Source organism: Xenopus laevis, chromosome 1L (assembly GCF_017654675.1).
Source record: "Xenopus laevis strain J_2021 chromosome 1L, Xenopus_laevis_v10.1, whole genome shotgun sequence".
NCBI lineage: Eukaryota > Metazoa > Chordata > Amphibia > Anura > Pipidae > Xenopus > Xenopus laevis.
The window spans coordinates 79,542,382-79,554,773 of NC_054371.1; the positions used below are offsets into that span (position 1 = coordinate 79,542,382).

The 12,392-nt window shown below is 39.4% G+C and overlaps 1 protein-coding gene across 1 annotated transcript in view; it reads right to left on the reverse strand.

Moving 5' to 3' along the window:
* Positions 1–12,392, reverse strand: part of tspan5.L (tetraspanin 5 L homeolog) — a 58,332-nt gene that overhangs the window by 2,589 nt on the left and 43,351 nt on the right. Inside the window, 5 exon segments of the mRNA NM_001095967.1 lie at positions 2,279–2,395; positions 2,669–2,716; positions 4,364–4,489; positions 8,119–8,289; positions 10,660–10,806. Of these exon segments, the coding sequence (NP_001089436.1) occupies positions 2,279–2,395; positions 2,669–2,716; positions 4,364–4,489; positions 8,119–8,289; positions 10,660–10,806 (609 nt within the window).

The following is a 12,392-nucleotide window of genomic DNA, read 5'->3' on the forward strand; positions in this document are numbered from 1 at the left end:
ATGCCACTGCTGCTCCTATCTGCATTAGGGCCTGATAGTATATTATTGGGTTTGTATTCTTATTAAACATGACTAGGTTGCAAAATGACTATGGAACCCTGTGGTCCCTGCAAAAACTAGGGACAAGGGAGATTTGCAGTTGCAGAAGGGGGGTTGGGGAGCACTGACAGCAGCAAAATGTGTGAGAAACAGGAAGGGGGGGTAGCCATGGCAGCAGTAACAGTGCCCCGAAGATTGGCAGGTGGAGCCTGGCAGATGGGGGGTTGGGGGACTGCTAGGCCAAGTAGATTGCCTTGGGCGGTAATAGTACTTGGCCTGGCATGGAGATATGCAGTCCATACAGTGTCGGACTGGGACACCAGGGGCCCACCCAAAAACCTTAGACTAGGGACCCATCAAAGGACCATAGACCAGGGGCCCACTCTCAGTGCTATTATTCTTCTTCTCCTCACTCAACCTCTATTCTCCTAGTCTTTATTCTTTACATGCTATAATCTATTATTCCATCTATTTAGCCTGTTTGTTCTCAAAGAAATAGGGAATGGCCATGAAATAGGCCAAATGTTTAGCAGCACAAGGGCCCACAGACACCTGGGCCCACTGGGAGTTTTCCTGGTTTCCTGGTGGGCCAGTCCGACACTGAGTCCATACATGCTAGTTCCACACATTAAGTGATGCCTTGTTTTTGTTTTACAAATGAATAACATTATAAAGGATAATAAACCCCTATCCCATAATTTAAAAAAATATTGGAAACCTCATTGAAGCTCCCTGCTCAGCCTTTGCATGGTCACAGAACTCCTTGGTAACTTAAATTTCATGCTTTAGAACATTATCCACATTGGCGCAATTTCAGAAGCAAATCACCATGTTTTGTATTCCCCCCATTATTCCACAATAACTGTGGGCATATGCGGGTCTGTGCCCTCCACAACTGTGTCTGATGCGCAATTACAGATGTGCTTTTTGATGAAACAGATATAAAAGATGCAGTCGTAATTGTTGGGTTCGGGAGTCGGAATTGCACCATTTAAGGTGCTCAGTGTTTATGTGATTTTTGTGTGTGTTAAGGTGGCCATACACGGAGAGATCCGTTCGGCGATGTCGCCAAATGAGCGGATCTCTCCCCGATATGCCCACCTTGAGGTGGGCAATATCGGGCTGATCCGATCGTGGGCCCTAGGGCCCAATGATCGGATCCTAACGGTGGCTTTACGGGCGGTTGGATCGCGGGACCGCATCAATTTGTTGCGGCAGTGATCCGACAGGATTTTTAGTCCCATCCAATCAAGATCTGGCCGACTTTCGGCCACATCTCGATCGGGGAAGCCCGTCGGGGGCCCCATACACGGGCCAATAAGCTGCCGACTCTGTCTGTCGGCAGCTTTTATCGGCCCGTGTATGGCCACCTTTATTCACACAAGTCTGCTGTGTATATTGATGCAGCCCATAATGGGGACCCTAAAATTATCATCACATTCAGGGTAGCAGTAGCCCCAGGATTCCACTGAGCTCAAAGGCTTACATGTGATTTATCAGTCAGACTGGCTGGGTGCAAGGACACTTGACACAAATACATGGAATACCTTTAAAGGATAAGTAAACCTTTAAAATAAGTAAATGTAAAATGAATGAGAAGGCTATTCTAAGCACTTTTGACATTCACATTGATTATTTATTTTGTTTGTATTCCAAGATATTAAGGGATACATGTACTGTTAATATGAATGAATTTTGTTACAACAGCGCCACCTGCTGGTCAGTTTCCCACCAGTCTGACCAGCAAGTAGTCAAGGAAGTTGTCAGGAGAAAGAAAGAGGCTGATGTTCTTCTGCTTAGGAATAAAAGTAGAAACCTTTCTCACATCTTTCCTAAGCAGAAGAACATCAGCCTCTTTCTTTCTCCTGACAACTTCCTTGACTACTTGCTGGTCAGACTGGTGGGAAACTGACCAGCAGGTGGCGCTGTTGTAACAAAATTCATTCATATTAACAGCACATGTATCCCTTAATATCTTGGAATAAAACCAAAATAAATAATCAATGTACATTGCAAAAATGCCAAGTATAACACTCTCATCAATTTTGCATTCACTTATTTTAAAGGTTTACTTATCCTTTAATGAATAGTGTCACTATGTGAAACAACTGTATCCATTTAATTGCAACCATCAAAGGTTATTTTAGGTCTATATTAGTAGGCCTGGTTTTCCCTATGTGTGTCCCCTTTTCCCCTTGCTGATGTTAGAGACCAAGGCTAGGAGTGAATTGCCACATACCTGTAAAAGCGCAATTCCTATGAACACCCCTGCCACTATGGTGAGGTTATCCTGCAGCCATTTCTCAAACTGTGGGACACAGCCTTTTGTGTGAATTGTCTCTTGTTGATCCAATTCCTTTGAAAAGATAAAGCAGAGCCAGAAGTTCACATGTTGTTATTGGGCTGGGTGTGGGAAGATCTTGTGCTTTTATATTCACATATTTTTCATCAAGAACAGGCAGGTTTTCAACGTGACAGAAGCAGATTCATGACCTACTGATAAGGGAAGGAAGCAGGGCACTGTCTGCACCAGTTAGATAATTGTTTCAGTTCATGAGAACATTTTTAATGCAAAAAGCTTGGTTGCCTACAACTGAAATGAACTTGTCCACACCAACGTTATACTTACAGGCTTTTGTCTGATGTCATAGCCACACTGTGTGTTTATTACGTCCTCCTGCAAGAAACACCGAAGAAAAACAAGAAACGCCATGTTACATTTTTCACCCTCTCAATCGCAGGAGGACAGACCAATTTATGATTTTATAGGATTGCAGACTGCTCTTATAAAATCAGCCAAACTGCCTAGCTGGAATGGGGATTATTTAAATATGCTGCACATAGGGTTGGCACCTTTTCTGGAAAAAAATACTGGCCTTCCTATTTATTTATCTTTTATCCCTATTAATAACATTGGGATCAACTAGCATTTTTACCGGCCAGGTGGCAACCCTAGCTGCACATAAATAGATCTAAGCCAGTGATCCCCAACCACTGGCTCGTGAGCAACACCAAACCCTTGTATGTTGTTCCGAATCGCCTCAAAGCAAGTGCTTGATTTTAAATTCCTTGCTTGGAGGCAGACAGGCAATATATGTCACAGGTCACAGTCTATGGGAGACAACTATTCCATAATTCTGAGCTTTCTGAATAACAGGTTTCCTGGATACCTGTACAGTCATTTTACGATAGATAATTAGCATTGATACATATATTCTGTTTGTATTCGTTCAATAAAGAAGAGCTTTGTCTTGGCTCATATGATGCAAGTTATAGAGAAGATGGTATATTTTATGTATATATAAGAGGAGTATACTATCTCATTTGCAATAGGTCACATTCAACTAATACAATGTATTTTCACACTGGTTATGCTGCAATGTACAGTAATGGTTATTGTAGTACAATTGGTGGATTTTGGAAAATGATTCTTTTTGTATACCAAGAAGTCCCCTGGAAGTCCCCTCATTTTTTTAATAGGTAGTGTTGTAATTAGGGAATGCGCGGAATCCAGGATTGGGTTCGGGATTTAGCCTGTTTTCCCTGGTTCGGTATTCGGCCGAATCTTTCGCGAAGGCTTCAGGGGTTCGGTCGAATCCAAAATAGTGGATTTGGTGCATCGCTAGTTGTAATGTAGCTCTCCCACATTTCTTTCTGCAGAGAGGCTTCAATCCAATCCATGGAAATGAAAAGTGAGATGGATGTGGGTTGGGGTTTAATCCAGTCCTGAAGGATCGTTTTCTTTGCTACTGCTGAGATTATGATTAGAAGCCTTTTACCGCCCCTGGTCAGTCTGGATGGAAGCCGTGTTGTAAGGCCCAAGGTGGCCCATTTTGGGGTTACTGGGGTGTAATTGGGGAGGTTAGCATTTGAGAAATCTCTCACCTCCCTCCAAATGTTTTTAATTATTGCGCATTTCCACAAAGCAAGGAACATATCTGCATCACTTTGGTTACATTTTGGGCAGTTGCTATTTAGTTTATATCATTTTTGGGGGGAGTAATAAGAGAAGTGGAATCGTTTAAGAAACATTTCCCTGTAAGAGGGCATGGGAAGTTATTTTATGCAGTGCTCCCAGAACATCTACAACGTGACAAATTTTTTTGTATAAAAACCAGATGTCCCACCAAACAGAGCCTCCTATAGACTGTCAGCGCAAATAGGGGCTACATAATAGAAAATCACAGCCCTTATTTGGCATCCTTATTTTTTCATGCCTATGCAGTTCTCTAATTCCTTTTACATTTGAATGTGGTTCAAGAAGAGATGTGGACCCTTGATCTAAGTAATAAAGAGGGAGGTGATATCATAACTATTAACTTACAGCAGGATCTTTAGTGCAGCAGGAAAATGGCACCCCACATCTCTCTCGGCTCGTGTTAGCGTCGGTGCAGTTGAAATAAATGTTTAAGTTCCAATCATCAGCTCCGAATGCCCCACAGCACTGCCACTGGGAAGAGACAATAATGCAAGACATGAGTGTGAAAAAGAGAATAAATCTTTATCTCAACATACACATTGACTTGCAGAAGTCTTTTGGGTTTATGCCTCATCTTTGCATAATGATTCTTTCCGTTTGTTCAGATTATTATAATATTATTAATTAATATCATTAATAATGCCACAGATTACCAGATTGATTGAGATCAGGGCTTTGCATGGGGCACTGCAGGACAAGCCATTTTAGTGTTGTCTTGGCCTTGTGTTTGGCATCATTGCTTGCTTAAAGATTAAAGGGGAACTATCACAAAATTGAACACTGAATATAAACTGCAGCATACTGAAATAAGAAACTTTCTAAATACAATCAGTTAAATAGTCTGTACTGAATCAAGTTTATGTTCACTATTCCATGGAGTTGGGTGTCAGATATTTATTGACAGTTAGATCCAATATATCTTATAGGTGGGCCTCCTTTTGCCTAGAAGATGTATTAGAGCTCACTCTATTAAAATCACCAGCGATTTTGTCTCTCTACATGCAGAATTTGTGCAAAAGTTATTTTGTTAGATTTTGTTTGTACTGTAATACATCTGCTAGGAAAGGAAGCCCCCCTATAATATATATTGGATCTAACTGTCAATTACTATCTGACACCCAACTGCTGCAAGAAGAGAGAATGAAGAGAAACAAATGCTGAGAGAGGGATAGTGAACATAAACTTGATATGAAATTTTCATTTTTGCAATAGTTCCCCTTAAATTTTCTCCCAATATTCCGATTTTTAGCAGACCGAAACTTCTTTGCCTGTATTTTACCCCTTCTTTCTATATATAAACAACATACTGGTAATACAAGTAATCCCACAACAAAATACAATATTTGACTGTATGTATGAAAGCAATATATATACAGTCATATGAAAAATGTTTGGGAACCCCTCTTAATTCTTCAGAGTTTCGTTTATCATTGGCTGAGCTTTCAAAGTAACAACTTCCTTTTAATATATAACATGCCTTATGGAAACAGTAGTATTATCAGTGACATAAAGTTTATTGGATTAACAGAAAATATGCAATATGCATAATAACAAAATTAAACAGGTGCATAAATTTGGGCACCCCAACAGAGATATTACATCAATACTTAGTTGAGCCTCCTTTTGCAAATGTAACAGCCTCTAGACGCCTCCTGTAGCCTTTGATGAATGTCTGGATTCTGGGTGGCAGTATTTTTGACCTTTTCTCCATTCAAAATCTCTCCAGTTTAGTTAAATTTGATGGCTGCCGAGCATGGACAGCCTGCTTCAAATCATCCAATAAATTTTTGATGATATTCAAGTTGGGGGGGGACTGTTACGACCATTCCATAATATTGTATTCTCCCTCTGTATAAATGCCTTTGTAGATTGCAAAGTGTGTTTAGGGTCATTGTCTTGTTGGAATATCCAACCCCTGTGTAACTTCAACTTTGTGACTGATGCTTGAACATTATCCTGAAGAATTTGTTGATATTGGGTTGAATTCATCCGACCCTCGACTTTAACAAGGGCCCCAGTCCCTGAACTAGTCACACAGCCCCACAGCATGATGGAACCTCCACCAAATTTGACAGTAGGTAGCAGGTGTTTTTCTTGGAATGCAGTGTTCTTCTTCCGCCATGCGAATCGCTTTTCGTTATGACCAAATAACTAAATTTTTGTCTCATCAGTCCAAAGCACTTTGTTCCAAAATGACTGTGACTTGTCTAAACAAGCTTTTGCATACAACAAGCGACTCTGTGGCGTGAGTGCAGAAAGGGCTTCTTTCTCATCACCCGCCATATAGATGTTCTTTATGCAAATTGCGCTGAATTGTAGAGCCGCTTCTTTATTTTTCTTGGCCTGCCAGACCTGGGTTTTACAGCAACTGTGCCTGTGGCCTTCCATTTCCTGATTACATTCCTTACAGTTGAAACTGACAGTTTAAACCTCTGAGATAGCTTTTTGTATCCTTCCCCTAAACCATGATTCTGAACAATCTTTGTTTTCAGATCTTTTGAGAGTTGCTTTGAGGATCCTATGCTGTCACTCTTCAGAGGAGAGTCAAACAGAAGCACAACTTGCAATTGGCCACCTTAAATACCTTTTCTCATGATTGGACACACCTGCCTATGAAGTTCAAGGCTTAACAAGATAATCCAACCAATTTGGTGCTGCCAGTAATCAGTATTGAGCAGTTACATGCATTCAAATTTGCAAAATTACAAGGGTTCCCACATTTTTGCACATAAAGTTTTTCACATTTGATTTAATACAACTGAATACTGCTTCACTAAAAATCTTTGTTCAGAAAACACCCCACGTTCCTGGGAAATGAAAGACATGCCACTGTTATCTTTTTTTTTAGTTGAAAGTGGAGTAAATTATTATGCAGGCTGAGAGGGGTTCCCAAACTTTTTCATAAGACTGTATATACGTAAATAACAAAATATATGGGTATTGTGCAAAAGCACATGCCCTTCCATAGAAATGTATAGCTTGCACTGTGTGTGCAGTGAATGTAATAAAAATGCATACAGATAAAGGCATTATATTACTTCAACAAAAATACAGCAACTTCACACAGGTTTCAAGAAATGGACTATGGAATGTATATATATTCCAATAAAATGAACTCTATGGAACTCCTCAAACCATTCTATAAACAAAAGACATAGGGAGTTATGTAATAAAAGGCAGTAAGTTTGACCAGGAGCAGTAACCCATAGCAACCAATCAGATGGTATGGTCACCTGCTTAAAAGCCAACATCTTATTGGTTGCTCTGGGTTACTGCTCCTGGGCAAACTTAGTGCCTTGTATTACTACATACAGGGGGTTGTACTCTAATAACTATCCATACTAACAGTTCCGTGCTAAAGCTTCCAGCTCTAGTTGCAAGTATAAAAAGCATTGAGCCATATTTACAAAGATCAGGTCGGATTCCCATTAGTGAATTGTGTTGCACTTTAATTGGGTCACTCACCAGGAGAGCTGGGGAAAACTTTTATTGAGCAATATAGCTTTTAAAATACAACCCGGATCTTGAGAACTATAGATCCATAGATCGTGTGTGCATAATGGCAGCTCCTTTTTGCACATTTTAGATGCTCCCCCTCTCAGCAATGATGTACAGACAATGTGTATCTTTAAGGTGGCCATACACGCACAAAACTAATTTTCGTATGATATTCGGTGTGAGTATGGCAGAAGACTAGGATATTGGTCAGCTCATCGATCGGGCTGTTTGTAAAATTTTGAACATTGGCCACTGTTAAGTGTTGAATCATCATTTACAGGTAGAATTCTATAGTTTCTTACTGTATATATGACGATCCAGCTCTACATGTGTATATTGAAACAAATTATCTTTCCTGGAAAGATCTTTTCCAGGAAAGATCGTAAATTGTAACTGCAACCAAAGGCCAGGGGCTGCTTATAGCAAGTCTGTTTTGACCTCTTTCCCTGAATTTGATCTCAGCTATTCGGTAGCAGAGAACAGGATTGTGTGTTATTAATTATTTTGAGTTAAGTAGAAAGCAGGTGAATAGGAATGACTACCCCACATGCATGTGTAAATATGGCCAACTGAGCAATACAGAGTATAAGATTTGTACCTACATATTCCTGTGTGAAGTCAATAAGGTTCTGCAAATCAATGTCATCTCTGTAGGCTCTGATGTTGTTGTTAATAAAGAACTGCAGCTGGTCTTTAATCCAGTCTTTAAACACGAAGGCAAGAACGCCCGCCGTGAGCTCCAGAAAGAATATAATTCCCAGAAACACAGAAAACTGCAAATGTATAAAGGAGTGTTACATGTACTCTGAATGTTGGTAGGTAAGAAAAAAGCAAAGTAATCAGCACTCACACTATTGCAATGTAAATGAATAGAGAGTGCGATAGACTTAATTAGGAATAATGTATAAAGGAACCCTGGTGACATATTTTGCAACTGTCATTTCTACACATTGGGTTTAACCACAAGTGTTTCGCGTCATTTATCAACACTGGGCAAATTTGCACATGGGTAGTAACCCTTGACAGCCAATTAAATTGTTGCATTCATAATTCTACCTGCATCTAGCTAAAAAAAAAGCCAATTTAAAAGGATATGAAGGGTTACTGCCCAGATACACATTTGTCCAGTGTTGATAAATTAGCCCTTTTTATAAGTACCAATGGAGACCATAAGTGACCAGACTCAAGTCAAATATAATAACAAGACTTAAGTTTGCCCATATCTATTTACCTATAGTAACCAATCAAATGCCTGTGTTCAAACAGCTGACCAGTACATGCTATCTATGGATTGGTTCCTATGGGTTTATAGACAAGTAGCAAACTTAAGACCATTTATTAACTTATTCCATAGCCCTCAAATACAAAGCATGATAACCGTAAGCACATTTGGAGCAAGGGGACTGTCTCTTCATTTGTATTCAAACCAACAGGAATTCTGAGAGTAAAGCCAAGTTGTGCTCCTAAAATTTCCATTCAAGATTTTTGCAGTTTGCGGGGATCTGGTGAGCAGCCTCCTGGCTGTGCTTCAAACACAGTGTGGGAGCTTCAGTTAACAGGGCGTTCACTGGAAATATTAGGAGACAGACAGACCTGTTTTTCCCCAGGATTTCTGCTCATTTGCATAAAAGAAGAAGAGATATTTACTCTAAGGGGCAGATTTATCAAAGTGTGAGATTAGAGCTCACTACTTTCTATTTATTCTTATGGGACATTTAGAAATCTATTTATCAATGGGTTTTATTATTGTTATTATTATTATTATTTCACAGTTTGATAAATCAGCCCCTAATTTTTCCTAATGTGTTGAGAAGCATGTACTTGTTTCTGTCAGTTTTTGAATGAAAATTTTTCTAAATTATTTTCTTAATTATGCTATTATTGCTCAGACAGATTTCATTCCTTCATACCACCTCTTAGTGTAATTAAACACCTTAATTGCAAAAATTCAGCAGACAAAGGGTAAACGCACAGTGATTATGAAAATACAAAGTAATAAGAGCTTTTAAGTTAATTACTAGGTCACAAAGCTGAATCCCAGACTTAAGAAACCATAATTATCACTCTTATGATTCTGCACTTTCCCCTGGGGCACCTGGGTTGACAATTCTACTAGTGTACAGGGGGTGCCCCAAGACCAGCTCTGTATCCATGGTTTAGGAGAGGAGTAGTACTACATGTATACCCCCAGAAGCCAAAAACCAGGGGCACAGAAGGAATTTAACAACTACCCTAGGTAAAAGACGAACATGCAAAAAACAATGAGATATAACTTTACCTTTAAAATTACAGGTATAAGATCCTGAAAGTTATCCAGAAAGTTCCCAATTACAGGAAGGCCTTCTCCCATATATTCCATTTTAATCAAATGTTTAAACATTTTCAATGATTTCCTTTTTCTTGTTTTTGTTTTTGATCCCAACTAAGACATAATGAATTCTTATTAGAAGAAAAAAAATTCCCATTGGGGTTAGTAGATTTAAGGGCAGATTTATTAACAGTCGAGTTGTATTTAACCCAAAAAAATTGAGTTTTCGAGGGTATTATTCAGCCCAAACTTGAATTTCAAGGTTAAAAAAAGCTCAAATTTCCCTGAATTCACTGATTTGAATTTTTTCTTAATTAGAAACCATTCGAGTTGTGACTTCATTTGAGGTACAAAAAAAACTCACAAAGCTCTTAAATTCAACCTTTGATAAATAACCCTCAAAGTATAGAGATCCAAATTTTGGAAAGATCTCTTTTCTGGAAAACCCCAGGTCCCAAACGTTCTGGATAACAGGTCCCATACCTGTAATAGATATGTGTGAGAAGAGCTTCCGTTTCATTGCATCTACCCTAGCAGCAACTGGCAGTTTCTCTATTTTGAGTCACACACAAGCTATTTCTTTGACTATCTGAATAATTTGGCTGAAGATGTGAATGGCCAGAAAGATGAGTTCTGAATCAAAACAGTTATAAATAATTGGAGCCTCCTTGGAGATAGGGCCCAGTTAACTTAATGGTATGGGGCCCCATCATTCCTTACGGCACCCATGACAAAATGATGATAGAATTGGCCATTCTATACTAAAAGTTGACTTAAAGGTGAACTATCCCATTAACAAAAATGTCATTTTGGACAGTAAGTAAAGGGTACGTACAAATTTCAGCAGAAAGGTGTTCTCCCGGAGTGCCCCAATGCACCCTGCAAAGCCCAGGATAAACATGACCCCTCCAACTACCAGAAACAGCCACACAGGATCAAAGCCCCCAAGGTCTGTGATAGAGGAGATGTTGGACAGTACACCCTGTGGAGAAAGCACAGATACAGTTCAAACTGCAAAAGCACAAGGGAGCGGTCCACAGCTATTAAAGCTACAGGTACTTATATTTGAGAAGAAAGCAGCTTCCCTCTTCATCAGTCTGTACCAGGTTTTCAGTTCATTTCAATATCAACCTGTGACGGACAGCCTATACTTCTCTTGATTGATTGGCCAAATATTTATTGATCCTGCTGCGGAGGGACTTGCTCTGACCCTTCTTCACACTGGCATAATGGTCTGACTTGGGGGAAGGCGTTATGTAATATGGAGGGATACCCACCATAAAAAAATTGTGGATACCAATAGACAGGGCATGTCCCACTTAAGGAGTTCAGGTGAATAATATAGTTTATCTTAGCGATTAGGAGCTCGGTCAAAAATTAGAATGATAATCGCTGGGGTGCCTAAATAATTATTTACTAAATCACCCAAAATGATAGTTTAGTACTTAGATCTGTGCCACAATGATACATAAACTGTTTTTAAAAAGTGTGTACAAAAAAAAATGAGAAAAACTAGCCTTCAAGTACAGTGAAAGTACCTCAGTAACTGACCCAAATACTACTGGACTGCTTTGTGCTTCTGTCACATACTGATACATGGCAGTCTGTCCAGTATTTCTCTGCATTGCCACCTAATCCAGTTACCCACTGTCTGGTCCAGCCCTTTGCTCTCCATGGAAAGCTAGGCATGAGCATTTTTCTTTTGCCATTCAAGTGCCCGTATCGTCTTAAAATAGGCAATGAAGCTGGCAGCTTTATAAACTGTTAATCCTTGAAACAGATTGTGTTGAAAAAGGAAATATATTTAGATCTGCAGGATAAAAGTGGAGAGAAAACCTGCTGTGCAGCAGAGTAAACTACTTTATATGTGTTAGAACCAGGCCAGGGGTTTTCATGGTGTAGAATAAATATTTCAGCTCCGGTTGTTTATTCGCATTCTGAGTTTTGTCAGTTTCAAATACTTTCAGCAAACAACACTGGATTCTGGCAGCTGGTCTAGTGGTAATATAGACATTTTTACCTTTAAATGGGCCAACAGCAATATGAACTGGAAGATGTTTTCTAGGCTAATGCCACAAGGGTAGTTTTCTCAGCTGGTGTAGTTACGTGGTCAAATTAAAAAAAACAAAAAAATTAATGGAGCCATGTAATCTGTTTTGCTCCAATTATTTTTTATTTCTTTGCCCATTGCTGCAGCTCTTTCATTGCACCTCTCTTTTTTTTTCTCTGCTCCTTTCTCCATTCCTCCCTCCTTCTTGGCTCCTTCTTTTCAGGTGCACTATAGCAAAGCAGACCACCATTTTCTATTAATTGCATTTCTTTCAAAGGAATGCAATTAATGGGAGGTGGGTGTATAGGGTAGGACCCAAAGGTGATTGTGCACTAATTAGAGACTTCAGTAGGAGTACATTAATGGGAACATTTAGGACTACCAGCAAAGGCAGAAGTTGCTGCGGGTTATAATAATAATAAAACAGTACCTTGTACTTGAACCAAACTAAAATATAATTAATCCTTATTGGAGGCAAAACAGTTCTATTGGGTTTAAATTATTTTTTAGTAGACTAG